Genomic DNA, 23,676 nt, shown 5'->3' on the forward strand with positions numbered 1-23,676 from the left:
GACACAGCTGTTAATATTTCATAAGCATTATATGGCAATACTTAGTTGCAATAAATACAGATTTTACATTTTTAGTTTCCCTAAATTAAGTTCAAAACAGTTGTCCCTATCTTAAAAATAATTTATATCTTTTCAAAGAATCCCATACATTGCAAGACTTTCCTGAATTAAGAATGAACCTGAGAGTGACATTTCCTTTGATTCCCTAACTGAAATAGAAATAGTGGTATTTGTGGTTTCTGGACTGTTGCTATTTGAATTTCTCCAAATGATAGGAGAAATACAGTTCTTTGTTACTTATTTGATTACAGACAAGTTAATGTGGTGGTTATTAAAACAGTATTAGTAAAATACATTTCTCCTGTCGTGGAAAAAAAAACTTACACTGCAATAGTTGCTTTCACTGCCATCAGGCTGGTGGTTGTAATTTAATTGCTGGTGTAGTACAAGTGGTAGAATTACTGCTTTTTATGTCACTTGTTTATTTTATGTTCAGATAAAGCATTCTGTTAGTTTTTCCCCCTGGACAGTCTGGACTGTTTTACAAGTGACGTTATACATGTGTGCACTTACATAAGATATATTTAAGTTTAGTTACTTCATAGTGGAAAAGGTACACCTGTGAGAAAGGAATGTGAATGAGAAAATATAAGTGTGTGTAAACATGTTTATGCAGCTGCATTTTAATATAACTTATTATTGGAGCACTCTGTTTAGAGAATGAAACTTTTACAGCTGAAGACAAGCTATTAAATGTTTCTTCAAAACATTGTAAGCAGTAGATAACTCAGAAGTATAGATATTCAATTCTGCTTCCAGATTTATTTGGTTTTATAACAAGTTTTCTCCATATTAGTATCTGAAAACTATTTGAGATGCAAATAAAACTGTCTTATAAACTTTCCATATTAAAGCTTTTTTGCAGAGTATTAAATCTAATGTTTTCTTCTGTTTTTCATGATTAATACACAACTTTCAGGTCTTTTTAGTAATGTAAATAGTTTCATCCAATATGGGGAATTTTAAAATGTAATAGCTTTTCAAGGCTTTTATGTGATGTGGGACTTGAGTTACTGTGGAGCCTCAGATATGCATTTCAGTTCAGAGTACATGTGGTTTGGAAACATGGAAAATAAAAGGTTTATGTCTGTTAGATGTCCACCAAAGAAATAGTCCTTACGTTTGTATTAGTATTTCTGTTATGTAAGTAGGTAAAACAAGACAGTCTTGTAGTCATAAAACTCTGCCTTCACATTTAAAATCTCAGGATCTCAGTGAAAGAAAGTTAGGGAAATGCTGCCAGTGACTTGTTTCAGATGGGGGAAGAGGCAAGGCTCTAAAATGACATTATCATACTTTGAGAGCTTTTTAAAAAATCAATAAAGGCAAAAAAAATCAATAAAGGAAATAATTTAGAATCAGACGGTATTTGTTTGCAGATTCATACTGAACTTTTTCATTACACTAGGGACTGAGAGGACATTGTTCTAGGCATGTCATGGACAATGAAAAACCCTCTTTGCCCGTAGAAATTTATTTCTGTGCTCTGACTTCCAGTGTTATTTAAGCTGATGTAGCCTTAAATATCCAGTTTCCAGCATATTAAAAAGAATGTGTTTGTATCTGGTTTATTGAATGTAGTGGGTGGAGTTTAAACTTTGCAAATCCAAGCCAGATGTCCTTTGCATATCTTAACCCCAAACAACCAAAACAAACAAACAAACCAAAGCCCAAAAAACAACCACAATGAATAGAGCATGAACAGTGAGCATGTCTTAACTTTTTCCCTGTCACTTGTACTGGAGAAAAACTGCTTTGCAAGGTTTAAAAATTTCTCAACCTTTCTCCAGGTTATCAATTATGAAAGATTTTGTGATTAATTCTGGATGAGTGGAATCTGGAGAAGGACAGTCAATTTACTTCATGTCCTCTATTGATCAGACAATATTTCATCTCTGCGGAGGCAGCAGTCTGTAAGTAGAGGGCTCTCCTTAAGGCTTCTGCCATAGGTAGATGATGATACTGAATCAGTTTTGCTTATAGTACAACCTGTAATTATAAGAAGGTCTGTCTTCTATACTTCAAGGGGAAGAAGAAAGTGTATAGAAGAATACCAGTGTAAGTGCATGTAGATTTTAATACTTTGAATTTCAGTCACTGCCTTTTCTTCATCCTGTATCTCAATTAAATAAACCTACAAATTGAAGTGCCAGATTTCCATTGCTGGATCCTTTTTATATTTTGCAATATTTCCTTTCATCTCTGGATGGGTAACAGAGGCTGTAAATTTACTCCAATGTTCAGAGGCTTCCAAATGCCAATTTTGAGAGTTTTCAACTTCATTTTCGTATGGAGACAGGCATTCTCTTTTCAGGTTCAGTTTATGCTTAGGAGCAAACAGCTCAGATTTGCATGGCTGCAGTCTCAGATAGGTCACTTTGTGTCTTTGCCTCATATTTCTGGACCCAAGAACACTTGGGAACACCATGTAGGCTGTTGGATCTCTCTGCAGGTTGTCAGGTGTGAGGATCAGTGGCAGTCTAGACCTTGTGATCTCTGATGGATCAAGCTGACTCAGCCCAAGTAACTTCTCAGTGCAGTGCTGGCATGTCCCAAGTGCTGCTAAGAAGCTGGAAGTTCTGAGTAATTAAAGTAGGTTATTACCTCAAGTGTTGCACAAAAATATACTTTAATATGAAAAGTAGTAAATGAATGGTTGGTTCCTACCATATTTTTTGTTCTACATTGTTTATTTTAAAAGGCATTTGGTAAAATGCCTACTGTGAGTACTGTGCTATGGCATCTAAAAGGCAACAGAGACTTTTGCATCCAAGAAAAAAAATCCCACCGGTCAGGAAATTCTGTAGGTGGATAGGAATTGTAATAAAAATTCAATGTAGCTGTAATAAAATATGTGTAGAGTACATGTGCCACGTGCAGAACTCATTTTGTCATTTTAACCTCTAATTGGCTTTTTTAATTCCATATTCCCTTTTTCTCTCCAGTTCATTAGCAATTTCTACAGCACTTCTTGTGTCTTCTGACTGACTTTCAAGGATTTTGGAAGCCTCTGCACTTTTTTTCCTGAGCACTTGCTAAGTCCTTCATCACCCATTTATCCCCAGAACATGCAAGACTTCCACCAGCTCTCTTATTTATATTCAGTGCTTAAAGTCTAAAGTCTTTCAGCTTCTTCTGGATCTCACTTTGGAAGAGTGACACTGTGACAAGAAGAATCTGTGATTAATGTCATATGAAACTCAGAGAGGCAGGTGAAGGCATCCAGCCAGGAAAAGGCACAAGGTGTAGCTGCACCTCCTGTGGTGGAAGGGTGGCAGCTTGGTCACAGCTTTTGATTGTGGGCAGCCAGAGGTCAGAGAAGTGGCTGGCACTCGATGGCATTGTCCAGCATCTTCAGTTTAGGAGAGGCCATGAAAGGGTCATTTGTATCTTGTTTGAAGAGAGAAAATGGGCAAACTTCATGCATTACAATACTCTGTCAGTCCTGCTTTGTAAATAGAAGCTTCAGGTGTTCAGGCTCATTTTCTTACAGACTACAGCTCCTTTGAGTCTTTACCATGGTTATCTTATAACCTTTTTCCTAAGTATTGTATACAGAAGTTTGGGAACTGTATTAGTATTTTTACTACTACTTGATTTTATTAGTGAAGTATACTGTGAAAAATATTATTTTAAAATCAATTTAAAAAAAAACACAACTTATGAGAGAAAAAGAGAGAAAGCATCTCTTATGATAATTAAGTCAGAGTTTTTCTTTGACTAAGCCATTGAAGTATTTGTAAAATGTGTTGGCAGATCCATATACCTATAGGCAGAACTTCTGATGCTTCGAGGATCATTTTGAATTAAACCAAGGCTGAATTAGTAGTGCAGATGTTGTCCAGATTCCCTGCATAGATGCATTTCCAGGCAGTGAATAGTGCAGTTTATAGGATAAACTCATTTATCTTCTCGAGGCTTCCACAGATCAAATCTGACATTCCTGGTCTGCCTTGAATCACTCTTAAGTTTTTCCATCCTTTTTCACCGGACCTGCATTCCATATGCTGGAGGGCACAGTTGTATTTTTTAATTACTTGCAAACACAGAAGTCAGCATTTGTCTGCTATTGCTGGAGATGAATGGTGGGATAAATAGCAACATTTGAAGTGATGCACAAGGGGATGTTAGAAAGGGTGGATAATGGAAATGTCCAAACCAGGAATACGCTGGGGGGACTCAGGGCAACCAAGGTTTTGCAAGGCCTAAGTGTAGCATGGGGAAAAGGTTTCTCAGCACTTAGAGTTTGGTTTCCAGATACTATAAGGGCAATAATCTACTATAAGGCTGTAATTCAAATATATGATATGCTATTTAAATCCCATTTGGACAAATACTTTTATTAAGCATATCTCTGAACATGCATTATACATTTGTTTTACTGTCACCCTTGGAACAAAGTATCTGCATTAAATTTATGTGCTAAGAAACTTAACACTATTTTCTGCAGTACATATAATCTAAGAGTTTTTTAATAGACTGTAATCCTTCAGATACTTATGGTGCTTTTCCTCCTAGATATAAAAGCAGTGAGCAAATATTATGTGTCTCTTGTCATTTCTTTGAAGTGGTTAGCAAATACAAGGGACACAGTATCTGCAGTGAACTGATACCCATTACACATTTCAGAAATACTTTTATTAGTAGATATGTTTTTCAAAAATGCATGGAGTTGTGTGACTTTGGAAGAGTAACTTTGAGGTTATTCTGCTGCTTCTAGGTTATATTATGTGTTTCAGATATTCAGCAAGTGAATACTGTATTGTCATCCTACTTTCATTTTAAATTATGGTTGAGTCACCTGCTTTATAGTAGTGCTTTTTTGATGAATAAATAGAGTTGAGCAAAATACAGTTCTTACATAAAATCTGTCCTAGAGCATTAACACCGAATGGTTCTAACTTGGATGGAAAGCAAGTTTTCTATTAGAGAATCCATTCATATTAGAAAAATGAAGTTCCAGATAGGATGCTGATGGTGTGGGGGAGGTGGAGATGGCAGCTGATGCCAGTGAAGTTTCCCAGTTGAAGCTCAGTGAGAAAGTCAAGGAAAACAGGATTAACAAAAAAAAAAAAAGTTCCCTCTTAGAAGTGGGGAACCAGCAGAGTTTCTCACCACCTGTTAAGGACCAGATCCAGTTAGCAGGAAGAGCTGCCTTCTGTAAAACCTTGTATCACAATTGGAATGCATAATTCTAAGGTCACACTAAGGGAAATTGAGTTTCAGTGTTTCCTTTGGTTAAATCTTTTGCTTTACAAAGAGTAAAGGTGTTTATAGATGAGCAATTACTTTTGCTTCAACCTGTTCAACTTGACCCTGAAATCAGAGTTTCTGTATTTCTATAGAAAGTAAGGAGAGCACTTCTAAAAGCCAGTCAGACACCTGTAAATCACCATCTACTTTGGATTTACAGGGACTGATTGACAAGATCTGCCCCAGGAAGATGCCAATTCTGCGATACCCAGAGCTGAGGAAAAAACAGAAGTCAGCTCCCAAAACACAAAGCTTGTGAGCATATGGGCTTTTGTAGTTAGTTTGAACATGGTATTCTGGTATACCACAGAATATGGTTTATAGCACTTCCTCTGGTAGGATTTTAAGCTCCTCACCTCTGCTAAGTGATTGAGTACCATGTTCCCCACATTAATACCTAGAATTGAGGGTTTGACTATCTCCAGACTTTAATAATATCTATTTTTTCATTCTGAGTTGTGAACCAGGAAATTTTCAGGTTTTTGCATTAATAGTCTGTAATAATTGCATCTGTATTTATAAAGTCTTTTAAAAAACTTATGTGAGATGTAGAAATGAACTGCCAGGCCCTCAAGTACTTCTGTGTAGAATAAGCTTTTTTAGGTACAAATATTGTAAAATCTGGTGGGGTAAAGGCCCTTAAATCCCAGTCGGTATTTTGTCGCTGGCAACCTGCTGGAGATTTGTATCCACACACCAATATTTGTCCTGACAGCCAGAGGATGAAGTAAGAGCTTGTTGGGGGGACGAACCCTTGCCAGGAGCTAATGAGGGCTGAAGTGAGTTTGAAAAGCACTCGGAACGAGCCGCGGAGCTGTTTCCAGTCTCCCTCGGCTCTCTCCCTGTGCGGGGCAGCGCCACTCGCGCCTCCACGTGGAGAGGCTGGCGCGGAGCCCGCGCGTCCGGGCAGCGGCAGCGCTCGGCTCGGCCCCGAACCCCAACCCCGGCCCGGGGCTCCGCGGCGGGGAGGAGCGGCGAGCGGCCCGGGGCTCCGCGGCGGGGCAGGGGCGGCGAGCGGCCCGGGGCTCCGCGGCGGGGAGGAGCGGGGAGGAGCCGGCGGGCGCTGCCGGAGCCCGGACCTGCCGCGGGGAGGGGCGGCCGCGGCTCCCGGCGCTCTCCGCTCGGGGCCGGCGCTGGGGCGAGCGGAGCCGGGCGGTAGCTGGATCGAGAGCGGGCTGCCGCCTCCTTCCTGCACGTCTGCCCCGATCTGCGGCTGGTGAGTGGCGAGAACTGCGTCCCGTTGGGTCGCTTCGGACCCGGCCGTGCCTTCAGAGATTTATCTCTGCGTTTATTTACACTGCAAAGCTACTTGGTAATGCAAGTGGGCTCCTGGGATTGTGAGAGACTTTTCAGCTGGGTAGAAATGCCGGAGAGTTTAGCACAGGACCCCGGCAGCGCTGAAGAGCCCGGTGAGAAAGCAAACCCTCCCCCTCTCCCCGACTGGAGATGCGGCTTCTGGGCAGATGCGCTGTGATAAAAGTGCTGTACGAGGTTTTATCATTTGACCTTCAGAGCACGGCTCAGCGACTGGGAGACTTTAAACTCACTCACGCTTGGGAAATGAAGCGGGGGGAAAAAACCCAACAACTCTCATGTTTAGCTTTCAAAGAAAATTATTGCTGGACTGATAATGTAAAAGTGCTTTGCTGTGTTTTCTGTAGCCAAGTGCAAAGAATGCTCTGTGTTTATCAAATAGGTGTGACTGCCAGTGTGTACCTGCCTGATGTGCCCTGATGGTACCACTGAGTCTTTGCCTTCTTTAATGTACTGTAGACAGTGATTATTTTCTTCCAATTAAAATCGGAAGAAAAATGTTAGAAAAATTCTTGTTACTATGTTACTGTGTTCAAATATAGCCTTTAAATTTGGACAGGAAAAAAAAATATTCTAAACAGATGGTGGAGAGATTTCTTAAGCTCTTACATAACATTTATATAGCCAGGATGATGGTAGGTATAGCTGGGGCCGTACCTTCAATGTTGCTTTTGTGTCCCTTTACAGCTGTTATAATTTCAATTTTAGTCCCACAGCATGATGAAGTAAAAACCTGCATAACTTTCAATGCAAGTAACTCTTCTTACAGCCAGAAAGAGACATATTTTTGGTTTCTTCCTGTTCTGTGTAAGCAGGATTAAAGCTGTTTCGGATCAGAATATTTGCAATTACAAAAACTTTCAAGTCTTTCACATGATAATAGAAAGTCATTAAGTTGTGTAAATAAGATTTAGTGTGATGACAGCGTGGCAGTTGTAAGCAATGTTTGGGGTTTTTTTTAACAGCTTTCTGGGCTGTTAAACTATGTTGAAATGTACACCTGCTTTCCAGAACTATGCACTTTTTTTCTTGAAGTAGTGTGGTTCCAATAATTTCTGCTTGTAGCTGTATCTCATTCCAAAACTCAGAGTATTTGAAGCTTTTTGGACTTTAATACATTTTCTTCCATTTTCCCTACATAGATATGCTTTTTTTTTTTTTCCAGTTAAAATTTTAGAATCACACAAAACTTCTTGAAGAGAATTCAGAGCTCATTGTTGTTGCTTCTATCTATAGTCTAATTATATCTATTGTAAATTTTGACTTCGAAAATACTTCATAGTTAAAGCACTGCCATCAATTTCTGCAGTCAAAGACCTGCAAATGATTTCTGGAAATGGTCTGCTGTTGTTTTGCTCTCAGGAGAAGTAACTTTAGCTTAAAAGCAAAGCAAAATCTGTTTCTGAGGGTCTGAAGAGCCCTGGTTTTTCCATCCTTCGCAGTCTTTCCCAGCTCACTCAGCCCATAGCTGTCGCTGTCACCGTTCCTGTGCCAGCTCAGCAGCTGGTTGCCAGTGTGCCCATCTGTCCATGAGCTGTGGTGCTGGCATGGTGACATCTGGAAACTCCCTGTCACAGGCGTTGTGGTTCCCGACAGCCTGCGACACAGGAAATGAACTCATGGAGTCTCAGGCTCAGGACAGGACAGCTTCTAAGCCTCGCAGGCTGTGGAGGGGGCTGGCAGGGACAGCTGGCTCTCAGAACACTTGGAGGAGGGGAAATTTCCCCTTTACAAACCTCTTCTGCTTCATAATTGTCTGCTAACTACTGCCTCATGAAACAAGGCCTTAGATTGCTGAAACTCTGCTTTTTAATAGGATGACAGTAGTTGAGAATATGGGACTGTGTAGAAAACACACTGACCATAGTGGCATTTCTCAAAAATAGGAGCTGCGTTGTACCAATTCTCAAAGTGAAATGGCTGCATTAATAAATATATCAGGTAAGCTTGCTCATTGATGAAATGAGAATTTGAGACTTCCTGAAGCTGAAATGCTTATATTTAATATACTTGAAATACCTGGGGGGAAAAAAAAGGAGAGCACAGGGATAGCTTGTTCTGGGAAGTGCCTGCATTTTGTACAGAGAAAGCTTTTCAGGGAAGAGGTAGGCGTTAACAGCTGAAATGGAAGAGCAAGAATCGAGGTATTGAGAGAAACCAAGCACCGCATATGATAGCATTGGAGTAAGAGCTGGAGAATTTAAAAAATGTCTAGCTGGGAGCCAAAATGGAGATCAACAACCATAAAACATTAAAAAGCAGTTTGACTTGCTAAAGACCATTGCAGTGATAGATAAGTAGACATCTCCCATGAAGCCCAGTATCAAAACACCAGGCACCACCTGTTACTTCTCTGAGCACTGAGAAAAAGCAAAGATAGAAAGAATTCTGGTAATGTGAAGGAGGAGCAAACCCTCCTTTATAGTGGCTGTGCACTGGCTGGCACAGCAGACGAAGGCTGGAGAGGATTTAACTGAGTTTACAGACTGTAAGACTATTGGCCACATCGTGGAAAACTTAAGCAAGGCCATTTTGGTGCTTCATATGGAAGGAGCCTTACCAGGTAGTACTGGGATTGTTAAATGTTGCTTATTTTAGAAGTACACTGCTTCTAGAGCCCAGCTGTTTCAGATGAATTTTAACATGAAAAAATGTTTTTATTACTTTGCACATCGTGTTTATCTCAGAACTATGATGCTTTGTAGCTGACAGGTCTGCAAAGTCCATAAAGCCTAGGCTGGTTCATCTGGCTGAGTGGTGCAATGCTGACTACAGCCAAAAAGCTTTTGATAACTTTGAAATGAAATTTGAATTTTGTCATACTTTAAATGAAAAATCTATAGTCTTACAACAGTTTAGTTTTTGTTTTCTGCAAGTTGCAGATTTGGGGTATTTTTTTTCTTATATGGTTAAAACAACTCTCAATACTTGGCTGTTCTCTGTTGTCTTCTAAAAATCTATAAATTATCTGTACTAATATATTAGGTTATATTAAATTTCCACTACATCATTCCCTCTTGGATTTGCACTTGTATCATTCCCAATTGCAGGCATTCTGAGTCCAGATGGGATATGTTGAACCAATATTTTTTTAAGTCTGGTTGGGGGTTTTTGGTTGTATTTTTTCTTTGTAAGAAACTTAAATCAAGGAGAAAATTCAGTTACAGCCAAAGGAACAGGTGAACTTAATCCAAGTTTTAAAAGAACATGCTAGTTGGGGAGCACCAATCCCACGTAGTTTGTGTGGTACAGCATTACTTTATTTCCTGAAGGGCTTGCAGTGCTTGTCTGCTGGATGAGCTGTGTTCACTGTTAGCTCCACAAATAATAGATGGATTACTCCATAAAACTGTTATGAAGGAACGTCGCTGCATGGTACATTCCAGATATGATGCTCTTCCAAGAGTTGTTTTGAACTGCATGGCTCAAGTCCTTTCTGAGCAGTTACTGCTATTAAGAGTGCAGTAATTAAAGACAATTCTGGTTTTCTTGCCTTAGCAGTCCAGCTGGCATAATTTCTGAAGAGATGATCTTGTTTAAAATACCTTGTGTCCAGCTAGAGACGTGGGATGTAGTAAACATGTAGATTAACACTTTTTCTAATTGTGTTTAATCTTCTATTAAGTAGGGCTGTCTGCATTAGAACCTGTATTTTCTTACACCTCATTATTCAGACTACCTGTCCACTGCTTCAAGGCTTTCAGGTGTAAATTTTTAGAAGCCTAAAACCCCCACTCTAATGGAGAATGCCAGGTCCTAAGGCAGTCTGAGGAGTGCAGCAAAAATAAACTTCAACATAGTAAGAATTCAGAATTCTCAAAGACTAAATTTTCAAAGATTCCTATTTTTAGATTTTTTTTCATGGTCAGCATGTTCTTAAATTTCCCATCCCATGTAATATTAAAAACCTTACTATGCTTTTACTTGTCACATCTTAATTGGCTTATTTATTAATCCTCTTAAGAAAAAACATTCAGTTGGTTATTTCATTGGGCCATTGTTACATCTCTCTAAGTTCCCAGTCACTGCAGTTATGGCAGAGGAGAAAAAATGCAGCATGGAGTTAAGAATAAAATGTAAAAATATTTTTTGGTGTGACAGCCTGCAGGTGAAGTTTTGCTGTCAATGGGTTTACAGCCACTTCTGTAGAGAGGGACACAAATTAAGTACTGTAGTAGGGAATTTTTAATCCCCTCAGAAATGAATGAAACAAAACTCAGATGATATTAACCTGGTCAAATTCAGTGACTCAAAATAGAAAAGTTACCAAACCAAATGAAAATGTACAGCCCAGCTCACATTGTAGAGAATTGGTTTGAGTCCCAGTTCTTCATAGCTGTGACTGAATAAAATATTTAATCAGATGGCTACCTTAGCATGCAAAGTAGTGTTGCTTTAATGTGTCATTGAAAGAACTTCAAGGCAAGCAGGTGCTTCCACTGCCTCTCTAAGACTCCATAAAAATGAACAGAACTCAAGGGTTCCTCAAGGCTTAGAAAAAAAGAATGAATTGGCTCTACCTGTTCAAATTTTAATGTTTGAAAGGGTTCATGAATTGCTTGTTACACGAGAACAAAGGCAGAATTATATGTTATGGTACGGATGATCTTTTATTCAAATTTAGTAGTTCTAAAACATTTCTAAACAAAAGGTACACAGGTAGCTATTACATCTGTGGAAAATAAAGCATTTATCTTTGATAATATCATATTTAATGGAGGCTGCTGAGCTGTCTGGACAAAAGTTACAATTTCCGTGTGAGTGTTCTCAAGGGGCACAGATACACTGAGGGGGCCAAGCCTGTGTGTCTGTGCTGGGGTTGCCCAGCTGCTTCAGGCACGAGATTTGGTATCTGGGTTTGGCACAGAGATGTGTGGTTTCCTTCATGAAGTGGATGAAAACAGCTACTAAAAATTAATGTTGCAAGTGTCCTGCGTTTAAAGCAAAAGGATGTGTGTCTGTCTTCCTGAAATAGCAGATGTTTGCAGTCTCCCTGTCCCTTCTGTTCAGTTATTACAGTAAACAGTAACTTTGATCAGTGTACAGCAGTTTCAAGTGGAATAATATAGATGGATCCAACTTATAAACTAATGGAACAGCACCACTGTGCAACATCTCTCTTATGTGAGTGAATGTAAAAATAGGCTGCCAGAAATTCCAAAAATGCTGCCAGACACCTGGAGAGGAGCTTTCTCTGCCTCAATGTCCAGCTCTCACTGTGTCCACTGAGGTTCGGCATTGCTTGCAGTGCGAGAGAAAACCAGACTGCTGAAACACAGTGGAATTTCACATAACTAATATATCTCTTCAGACCAAACTGAAGTTTAGCCAGCCCCTTGAATTTGCTGTCTGTGCTCAGCAGAAAGTCCTCCTTGGGCTTGACCTTCCTGGGCCAGGGGAAGGGGTACCCAGCAGGAATGTGTGGAATTGAAGGCTGGAAAAATTTGCTTGTCAAGCAGCATATTCTCCTGTTCTGAGTGGGTATCTAAATGAAAGTGATTTCCCAGGGCATCTGGCTCTGCACATGATCTAGAACAAATAGCAGAGGATTAATTTTCGTTTCAGAAGTGGAGGATTTAGCTCTGTCTCAGGGAGATGCTACGCAGGGGGCTGCCAGGGGGAGCATTCCAGTCGGCAAAGCACTTTGCTCAGAATTAGCATTCAGGCAATTAAATAGCTCAGCTGGCTGGGCAGGCTTAGCTCTCCAAGCACTCAGCAAAGGTATCAGGGAAGAAAATGAGTTAGAAACTTCCTTGCTTATCTGCCTTAATCTATGTATGTTGTGTCTCTCTGCAAAGTTCAGTGGCTGTAACGCAAGCCTTGCAATTTGGACTCGCAATGCTGTTAATTCAATTCGGTATTAAAAAGTCAAAGTGGTTGTAATTAACTGATTCTGGTTTTTTAGCAAGTGTTGATTTATTAAGTAGCACATAATTAGTGTTTTTCATGCTCTTTTTCCTCCTCCCTCCCCCAGGCTCATGTAAATTGGGTAGCAAACTCTTACTGAGTGTGGTGTTTGACCTTTCATGTTATTTATCAAAATAATGATCTCCAATTTACCTTTTTATCTTATTAAAACAAAGTTATAGTTAAGATGGACAGAACTGCTGTAAGCACTTTACACAAGTTTTGATCTTAAGCTGTAGTCACTTCTACAATGTGAATACATATTGTCTGAAAAAACTTAGGAGAAAATCTTTTAATAGCCTTTATTTACTACATAGTATATTATGCACTGCCTTTAGAGTATATGTTGCTGAGAAGCAAGAGCTTCTCAATCAGCAGTAATTAAATCCTGGGATTATTTTTTTTGTCAATTTGGGAAAAACTTGTGGTTGTATTCTATCTTTTTAGTATTTATAACAGTTCATTTTGAGCTTCTGCTAAAGACCTAGTCTACTATTCAGAAAATTTGATACGTCTGCTGAAATGGCTTGATTTATTCAAATATGTTTTTTATAAACATGAATATGCATTGTTTTTAATAGAAATTGGAAAAGAGGTTACTGAAACAAGCACAATATTGGTTATTAAATCTCTATTGTGTGGGCTCATCTCCTGTAGGTTTTCAAAGCACACAGGTAAATTGCAGTGCAAGGTGTGGATGGTGACAATTTATACCGAAATCTGTTTTTATAAATAGTGTGTATAGCTTAGTTTTGTGCACAATGATGTTGTTCTGTGCATGTCAGCCATTACTTGTTAGCTGTGACACTGACAAATCTCTATTAATTTGACTTAGAACTTGGTGTAATTGCTGAAAATTGACACAACTTCACTCTTAAGTACTTTAAAACATTCCTGGCAGTGTGCGTGGCTCCTTTCCTTGTTTGCCTGTGTTGCAAAGGGTGAAGCTCAGAACAGAGTTTTACTCATGTTAATCTAAAGTTATTTTTGAGCTGCAGCTCTCTAAACTATGTTTTATTTGTTTCTTCAGGAACATCACGTGTTCACTGAGAACTTGGAGCATGGCTATGAGCAACACCAGTGACTCTGTGGTCCTGAGCAATGGCAGCATCTTGTCAAATGCTGCTGGCCCAGGGGTTGTTGCAGCGAATGATGGCGACATCACAGTCCAACAGCTCCCATCCAAGGAAACTCCAAGAACAAAACCAAGTCCAAATGGCTGCCTACAACTAAATGGTACAATCAAACCATCCTTTCTGCCTTTAGACAACCAAAGAACTCAGCAGATGTTGTCGCAGTGCTGCCACCCTTGTCCATACCATCATTCTTTAAGTAGCCATAATAGCAAGCAAGAATGTCATTCAGTGGTTGGCAGCTCAGCACCATCTCCTATGACCTCGTGCTGCATGCAGCCACACACTGAGTACTCAGCCCCTATTTGCCAAAAACACACCCCTGTCTATCAGCCTGCCTGCTGTCTTCAGCCCTCCCCATCCTTCTGCCTTCACCATCAGTGGCCTGACCATTTCCAGCATCAGCCTGTGCAGCAACACATAGCCAGGATAAGGTAAGCAGGTTGCATTATTTCTTAGTTCTCAGGGTGGATAATCTTTCCCAGAACTATTTTGTTTTCTTACAAAAGCAGAAGACCTGAAAGGAAGATGAACCAAATTTCTTTCCTAGTGATTTTACAGATGAATTTTCGATGCATTACCAAGTTATTATTTCCAGAAGAAACAAAGTCAGGAGATTTGTTTTGCTGGGCTCGATGAATATTCCTGGAGTGAATTAGTTCTTTCTTGGGAGGAAAAAAACACTGTTGTTTTTTTTCTTTCTTCTTGGGGATTTTTTGGAAGCTCATTAATTCTTTTAGAAGACACAGGGTACACCTCTATTGTGTAAAACAAACCAGTACAGAGATAGCTAAGAATACACTGAAAGATCTGGTATGTCTGCATAGTCCAATCAAAACACATATTTCCTTAAAAAGATGCATTGAAAAATACTTTCAACAATTCTATTCTCAAATGTACAGGGTGTTTTTTCTTTGTCAGGTCAGCTGGTTCAGTGGGTTGCCCTCATGTCTTTTCAGTGTAGGTTATCTGTTAAACTTCAAAACTGTGCAGCAAATTCCCATTAAAGGAAGACACTTTGGAGCTTTTAAGCAAGGTTATTTTTTTTCTGAGTTGCATTTGGGCTAAAAGGGATGGATTTTCATGGGAGCATTAAAAACTATCCTTCTTCCTGTTCTCCAACATCTGCACACTTATTCAAGAACTTGGAGCTATAAGTGTTTCTCAGTTACAATGATTTTGTCTTGATGAAATATATGAGCTAATTTTAAACGCCTAAAAATATCAGACTGGGAAAAACATGTAATGTGGAAAAACTCAAAAGTGAATAAAGCTTTTTTTCTCCTAAGGTAAAAGCAAATGAAAATAGGGATGATAATACAGAGTGCAAATCAGCTTTCTCCTGCCAGTTATTCCACTTAAAAATGGAAAAAAAACTTAGTTGTCAGATCTGCTTACAATCAGAGATGTTTTTTTCCACCCCATACTTGTTTAAATGTCAAGCAAAGATGTTGTATAATTTTGTATGCAAAGGTATGCAGGAAGTTGAACTATTGTAGGATCAGTTGTACTTTTCAAACTGTCAGAATGGTTGCACTGATTTCATTGTTTTTGTCCCTGTGCAGTGGGGTTGTTAAACTTCATCTGTATTCCATAGTCATGAGGAATGGGACAAATGCCGTCCATAGTCTGGGTTTCTGGTTGTAGTCTAGAAATAAAATTCTTCTGGATATGGTAAAATAATGTTTTCTGTCATGCTTCACAGATACAAAAACTATTTGAACTGTTCTGCTTGGGCTCTTGAGCCATAATGCTGGTTTTTCATGTTCATTGCCATACCATACACTTCTGCAAAAATGTGCAGAAATTATGAATAATGATTTATGATAAATGGTTTCTCTTACTGCTAGCAGTCAAAACAAAGATGCAGTCCAATCTTTGAAGCACCTATACTTATTTAACCAGCTCTATCTGTTAGCATACCCTGCATATCCCTATCACATGATGGCTGGATTGCTTCCATGCCTTTTCACTCTGTAAACTGCCCATGGCTGCATTAATGAACAGTGTATACTGATCTGACTATCATGTAGCATGGAACCAAAGACTTCTTTTCTCTCTTCATACTCAACAAGATGTGTCTAAATACCATAGTCTGTCATTGCATTGTGAAGTTGTCACCCAGAGAGGCCACTGTCAATGTAGACATGTTGGGAGATGGTAAAAACTGGGAGCAACTGGATGCAGCCTTGCAGACGGATGGATGTGCAGTGTGGAAGAAGCAAACTGCCTCATTTGTAGCTCCAAGGCAATGCTAAAAAGGAGAGGTGATAAATTTGTATATATTTTTTATGTGCTCGGGTCACTTCCTGTAAGCAGAAGAGTAACACTTAGGTGTGTGATATTTCAATGTGATCATTGTTCAACGCTCTTAATTTTATTGCAGTTTGAGCTTATAATCTACACAGCAGCTTCTTCTCCAGGTATTTTTATTACAAGGTTCATTGTAAATCATCTAGCTTTATGAAATGTGCATGTTTTAACAGGGTTATTTAAAATGCAGGTTCTCATACCATACATTAGATAAATTCAGTATGTAGTTAAACTAGGTTTAATTTAGCTTCTTTCTATTTTTAAAAAATGAATTCAAATATTGTTATAATTTTAAGGAGGGAGAAAAGTTGTGATTAGATAGAGGAGGGTGAGCACTCTTTGCAGACTGTATCACTGATGCTTACAGCTCTGGGCAGGTAAGCAATTGTTTCAGCACAACAGGTTTTGTCAGGTTTTGAAGCCCAAGGCTTAACATTTGTCAGTGACCTAATATTAAAGGAATGTGGGTCGGTATATCATTGCAGATTGAAGTGAGTAAAGACAGATTGAAATAATGCCACACTTGTCCTATCCTCTTAAAGCTGGCTGGATATGGAATTTTGTAGAGGGTTCAGCTTTGAAGTTTAAATAAATTACATGGAAACATCATCTATCCCCTGCATCTTGAGAGTCTGGACAACTGTTAAATTTTTTAGGTTGGTGAAAACATTCTGTAGTATAAAAGAAAATATTTTTAAGTCGTTGGTGTTTTGCAGCCTGATTATGGTAAAAAATTCTATTGTAAGAGTAGGTGAAAGAGGTTAACATTTGGTCATAATGATTCTGATGATTTTTAGATGTTTTTCTGAGGTTGGAAGATCTTGAGTAAAGTTTCTTGTATTATTTTGTGCACATATTTAAGAAGTAGCTCATGTAAACATGTTCATAACTTTTTTTTTCAGTGGCCATAAGGCCATAATATCTTGACCACACAAACACTCCCTGGGAAATTCTAGCCATCTCTCCATATCACAATGCAGTTTTCTGGAGGTTTGATTTGCTTTCTAACCATTTCTAAATTTACCTGTGTACAAGCATGTCACATTTAATTCTCTTCAGTACTGTTGGATGATTTTTTGTTCCCCTACCCTGCCACTTTGGAGAGCTCATGCTGAAGTATCCCTTTTTGTTGGAATGCACTTACGCATCTCAAGAAACGTGGGGGCTTAGACCTACTGGAAGATATGTAGTTGCTGCCACCTGCTTCTGCAGTCATCAGCAGCCTTCAACAGGTGTAGAAATGGGGAAAACCAACCAAGCACGGCTGTGAAAGAAGCATGAAGATAGATCCATAAGGACTGGAAGCACTGAGTTAGGAGTCCCTAGGGAAAAGTAAAACTGTGCAGCCCAGTAGCAAGTTTAGTGGGATAAAAGGAGGATAAAATAGATAGTGAACAGTTGCATAGTTCTCTAGCAGAGCTAAATACTACCATTTTTAAAAAGCCAGAAAACTCTTAGAATCTTTCCTGGTATTTTTCAAAACCTCTTCTTCATATAGGAAGGCATGCATGTCAATAGGAGTGGCAGAGGAAGGATGTGCAGAGATCATTCAGGAAATTGTCTCAGGGTTGTGGAAGGCATGGAATAACGGTGGTATTTCTAGTACCAGACTGGATTGCTTTCTTCAGACATTTATGAGGAGTTTTTAGTGTAAAAACACCAGTTAAAAGCTACCTGTGTGCTTGTTAATCTTGATGTCAACTCTGCTGGAATCTCTTTGGTGACAAAATTTAGAAAGCTTAGGTCTGTGGACTCAGAGACAAAAGGTAGGACAGAAGAGGTCAGGGAGCTGTGACAGAACTGCTGGTGATGCTGCTAAGGAAATGCTCCAGACTGTCAGTGTGTGCAGTGCTTGCACTTTCACAGTATCAAAACCAATAAATTCAAACAAGCACTCTTGGCTCAGGGTGAGCCTGCTTTGTGTCACCCACTGTTATTTACTTTTTTAGACTATACTGTTAATGCTTTTGACTAAAGCAGACAAGTAAGGAAAACTGCTCTGAAAAGCATCTGAATTATCTGTGGTAAAAAAATAACCAGGCTGAGAGGATATATGGGATGATCTCCCCATGGTCACGCAATCATCTGAAGCTGGAACAGGAAAATAAAATATGTTTAAAGCCCCACAGAATCCTTACTTTGGCTAAAATTTAATAATTGATCCTCATCCCCACCAGCCTACTTTGGAGGTTTTAGCTCCCAAAGCTTAGTTAGCTTAAATTGCTGGATTCAAAGCTTTTGCTTTTTAGACCAATTTATATTCTAAAGAATGCAAAAAACAGTGTCAGGAAACTGGTAAAGCATCCAGACTTATTGTACATCTTGCTTTCAGTTAGATTTAAACCTTCTTTTGAAGTGTTTTGCCATTGCAGATTTATGTGATGGTTCTGGGACTCTGGGTTCTGCTGTGTCTCAGAGTTCTGTACCACACACTGTTCAAACAGTACTGCAGACACGTGAATACTTGCACTTCATTTAGTACTTTAAAGTGAAGTTCTGTAGAAATGAAAAAGCTGTGAAGTGAGTATAGAACACTACAGCTGCCTCTTACCTATTTTAGATTTTTCCTTCTAGTTATTAGGCATAAAGATTAGAACCAGAAAAAAAAATCTCCTGTTTTTTTCAAAAAGCAAGGGAATGTTTGTTAAATACCAATCTTAATATCAAGACTTTGTTATGAAACAGTTCCCTGCTTGATTCCAGGAAAAGGATAATGGTTGTCTAGTACATTCTGCATGGCTTGCAGAACTAATTTTGCAAATACATGTGTATAAAATATTTTCAAATATCTTCATTTCAGCAACATGAAGTATTCAAAATTTTTTCACAGAGCTTTTTTAACAACCTATCCTATTTTGAAAGGTAACTTCTGCTTTATTTGATGCACTAAAAGATATTTTAGTTTTCACTTTTTATATGAATAGTATACTATTCAATCTGCATTTTAAATATCTATGTATTTTGTACAAAATACATGTGAATATAATAGTTTGAAAATTAATAAAGAAGCCTTTCTGCCTTCCCCTAGGAAGATTGAACACAGGAATCTTTAAGAAGAAACTTTTAGATCAGGTTTCTGGAAGTGGGATTTCTGAAATGTTTTATCAACTTTTTGCAACTAAAAAGCAAAAGCTGTGACCATCATTTCATTCAGTGTTCAGGGTATAGCAAATCTTTTGGCTCATGCTATAGATCAGGAGTTCCTGAAACAATACACATTCTGGCTCTGTTCTCATTTAAGCCATTTATTCTATGCCAAAACAGGAGTTCTCCTTATTATGAAGCATTAACAACCCAATGACATACTTTGGATTTTGATGTAGTTGAGAAAAAAGAAAAGGAATGTGAAGGTATCTCATGCATCCATCTGAGCACAAATATGGGATTCTCTGTTGAGGATTTGTGGAAAAGTAGGTTTTCCCTGTGACCAAATGATCTGGGTTTTTTTTTTCCTTTGAAATAATTTTTCACGTCAATTTAATTTTTGCTGTGCATCTTCATTTTCACACATTTTTATTTTCGTCTTGTGTGATCTCTGAGTGTGTTACCTTAAGAGTTTTATTCTGGTTTTATTAATTCATTTACTCTTACCATGAATATTGTGAATTGTTGGCTGTGCAAACAACTTGCTGCACTTTCTGAAACTGAAAGCAAAGGGCTGACACACAGAAACCAAAATACAAATAAAAATTACATTTATAATTTGGTGGCTGACCAAATTAAAAATAGCATGGCTAAGAAAGTATTAAGTGCACTTAAAAAAAACCTTGACATTCTGGGCTATCCAGGGGGATTTTTGCAGGCTTTTTAATTGTACTAATTAAACATTAGTGTTTGTCAAGACTCCAGGTTGTTTGGAATAAGCAATTTTGCCATAGGAAGGTGGTGCTTGGTGCTTTGGTCTGAGTGCAGCTCAGGACCAGCCTGGCTGGTTCAGCTCCTTGGGGAGTTCAGGTCCTGTGTGTGCTTGAAGATGAATTTCCCATGCCCTTTATCCTTCAGCTTTCCCTGAACAACAGAAGATCTCACTCCTAACTATCAACCTGCTGGGCCTTTGAACTGCTGTCCTTAAAAGATGTAAAGCTGATAATGGGAGGGAAACCATAAAAAAACACGGCTCCTTTCTTTTGTACTAAATTGACTGGAAAACCAGCATCAGCTGTGCTCTTTCTGGAAAAGGACTACTTGGTGTGGGGTTTGAGGTGACTTCTAAAGCTGAGCATTCATGTACACTTAGAAAAAAACCCACAACATCCAAAATAATGTCAATTTGTTGAAATGTTTTGAGGATGTATAGCTGTTTTCATGTACTTTTAATTTAGCAGGAGATTGTAGTAAGGCTCAAATGTGAGTAAGACAACACCAGACAACAAACAAGAACAGTATGAACTATGCATGGCCAATGACCTGATTTTCATCACTCTTTAAGAAATGGATTTTGAAAGATTTGCATATTCCTACATAAAAGTTCTGAGTTCATTTTGATGGAGGAAAGCACAGAATGATCAACAGCATCTTTAGAAAGCTCTTTATGAGTTACCATCATTGTTTCTGTCTCTAACTCCTTCCAAAATCACTTGTTCTTCCTCTCTGATATTTCAGTGTTGTCTTTGTCCCCTAGTGAATAATAACTTATGTGCATGCTTTTAATTGGTGCTTGAAAAACAAAACACAGTGCAAGAGGGAAATACAGAGGGTACCTGAGCAATTTGGCATTGAGTTTGCTACACAAAAATTGCACTGATATTCTTCTGAATAAAGAAATCTCTTAAAACCTGGACTATAAACACAAAATAGAAATGAGATAGTACTACTGACAGATCAATGGAGATAAGGGAAGTTACAGGTAGAAACACTGCTGGTATTTCAGAGACCTTAGTCTCACTATTGGCAAATTAGGGTGTGTTTCCATTCTTTTGTAGTAAAATCATAAATAGATTTATGTACTGAACTGGAAAGGCTTACTTGCATCACTTCTGCCACTTCTCCCATATTTTCTAGCATGTTAATAGGATACCTTGCCTCACAATTCCTGTGTTACGTTTCCAGTTTGTAGGATGTTTAGTTTGGTTCTGTCAAATGGATGAACTTCTGCAAACATTTTGCCAAACAGCTTTGATTGTGTTAAATCTGCTTTATAGTCTGTTCAAGCCTAGAGTGCTTTTGTGGGGGTCTTAGCTACAATACTGGAAACCTTAAATGTTCAGTAAATGTTTCCTTTTTTGCTTGCTTTTTACTGAGCATACAAAACGAATTTCATGTCAGGAGATCAAGAAGATAATGCTGCATTATATATGTACAAGTTTTCATAATCATTAGCAAAAGCTAGAGAGCCTTCTTTGTGCAATTACATATTACATCCTTTGAAATATATTAATTGTGTTGAATAGGCATTTGTTTTATATCACTTAAAAGTTACAGCATTCTAAACGACTTAAATTCACAGGTATTGGAACAGGAGTTTAACACTGAGGAGAAATACTTGACTAAATTTAGAACAAAAGCTTAAGTAACAGTATTTTCATTTTCTGCAAGAGATTAAATATGCAGAAACATACTATTGTTTGTCCCTATAGTTAGATGAATAATTTGGAGAAACTGTAAGTGCTTTTAGTTTATCTTTAGAAAAGCTCTCTGGCCAAAGGAGGTTTTCTGAGAGCAAAACTGAACCCCTGGTGACCTACAATCACAAAGTCTTATATCTGCACAGGAAGGAAGACTAAAGCTTGTACCAGTTGAGGTGTGATTTATGACACTCCAAGTCTCCCTGCTCCAGAGTCAAACTTCCATGTGCTTAATGTCAGTCTTTAGGAACAAGTACTTCAGTGTATGTGGAGAGATACCATCATAAAAATAGACACTCTTGGACATTTTCATTCTTGTTGGTGTCATGAGATGGGGGTTTTCTCTGTGTATGTTGTGATTCCTTGAATCATGTTAATTTCCTGTCTGTCAGAGAAATACAAGATGTGGCCATGACCTTGCGTTGCTCCATTCAACTGGGAAGTGTAATAAAAACAGCTTTGAAATAAAATATTTCTTAGGAAGGGACTTTTTGCCAGTAAAAATGTTGAAAACTACTCTAGTCATCATTTAAATCCCAGAACATATCTATTAATTTCACTGTAATTACCAAGAAAAGAGAAAAGACTAATGGTTTTAGACTTGTGAAGGATCTTGAAATAATATTAGTCTGCTCCAAATTAGCTGTTGGCTTGTTTTCAAATAATGATTCATGGTAGTATTTTACTAAGCTTTTTTTTTTTTTTTTAATTCTCTTTAATAGTTCAGAACTTTTGTTTCGTTTGCCAGGCAGTGTGCTCTATGTGGTCCTGCCTTCAGTGCTTCAAAAGTTTAAGGAACATAAATATAGCTTCCATTAAACCTTTTAAAGAAATACATACTCTAAATTGTGTATAAACTTTGCCATTTAAAGCAGAGAGAATCCAGTTGGAGTATGCTTGATGCCAATCCTCTTATTGACAGTTTTGGAGCAGTGTTTAAAAGTGGCTATGCTCATTGGAGAAAGGTTTAGGGCAAGAAGAATACAAGAAAAGTGTTTGGAGTGTCTGTATGACTTGGCTCCTTCATATGCTCTCAGATTTTCCTACAGAGAAGATGATTTAATTCCTTTTCAAGACAAGAGAACCAAGTAGATGCTATAAAGGAAAAGAGCCAGCTTTCCTAGTGGTTGATAATACTTAGTCAGTTGTTGAAGATGAAAGAGGAAAGTCATTAGAAGTCAGTATTGCAAAAATGGGTTTCTATGGAGCCTTAAACTCAAGACTTGGTCAGTAAATCCTGGGCTCTTATGTGGATACCATCCCTGTGGAGCAGTGAGGAAAAGAAGAGGGGGGGGAACCCAACAATCCCCCCAGCCTTGGAGATGATTATAATAGGATCATTTCAGTTTCAAATCACCTGTATGTTATAAATTTATAGACACTTTAATTTTAGCATATAATGAGTTATACAGGGTTAGAATAAAATAAACTATTTCAATTGGAAGGGACCTGCAAGGATCACCTGACCCAACTGCCTGAGCCACTCAGGGCTGACCCAGGTAAAGCATCTTGTTAGGGGCCTTGTCCAAATGCCTCTTGAGTGCTGAGAGGACTGGGACATCAGCACCTTCCTGAGGAGGTCTGGTGAGGTGTTTGACCACCTTCTAGATAAAGAAATGTCCAGTCTAAACATCCCCTGGCTCAGCTTTGAACCATTCCTGCATGTCCCAGTACTGGATCCCATGGAGAAGGGATCACCTCTCCACTTCCCTGGCTCAAGAAGCTGTAGCGAGCAGAGAGGTCACTGCTCAGCTTCTTTTTTTCCAAATCAGACAAGTCCAAAGTCCTCAACCCATCTTTTTAGGACATTCCTCCCAGTACTGTTCCTAAACTTGCAAATGAGAAGACACACCTGTAGGATGTTAATAGGATTGCAGTGACCTTTTCCCATCTCTGGTGCCTTGATGGAAACATATTTCCCTGTTGTACTCTGGGATGAGCCAGAGGCTTGTCCATGGGAGATGTCATAACTTCCTGTTACTTTTGCAGAGTAGGTTAATGAAGTTTAATATTGATTTCATAGCAGAAATGGAGTGAGTGAAATGCTGGCTTAGTTGAGTATATAGGATTTGTCCCACTCCATGGGGTTTTATCCAGTCGGCATACTGTGGGTCAGTAAAGCTTACACTTCT

General features: G+C 38.7%; 1 protein-coding gene across 7 annotated transcripts in view; it reads left to right on the forward strand.

The window, feature by feature from the left end:
- The window catches only part of DISP1 (dispatched RND transporter family member 1), an 84,989-nt gene that overhangs the window by 40,027 nt on the left and 21,286 nt on the right, over nt 1-23,676 (forward strand). For 3 of the 7 annotated variants that reach the window (XM_021552416.2, XM_085577164.1, XM_085577162.1), the window contains one exon: nt 13,565-14,101. In XM_021552416.2, the coding sequence (XP_021408091.1) occupies nt 13,596-14,101 (506 nt within the window). In that variant the 5' untranslated portion in view covers nt 13,565-13,595. The other 4 variants (XM_085577163.1, XM_085577167.1, XM_085577166.1 and 1 more) reach the window with 3 other exon arrangements.

Source organism: Lonchura striata, chromosome 3 (assembly GCF_050655825.1).
Source record: "Lonchura striata isolate lonStrDom1 chromosome 3, ASM5065582v1, whole genome shotgun sequence".
Lineage (NCBI taxonomy): Eukaryota > Metazoa > Chordata > Aves > Passeriformes > Estrildidae > Lonchura > Lonchura striata.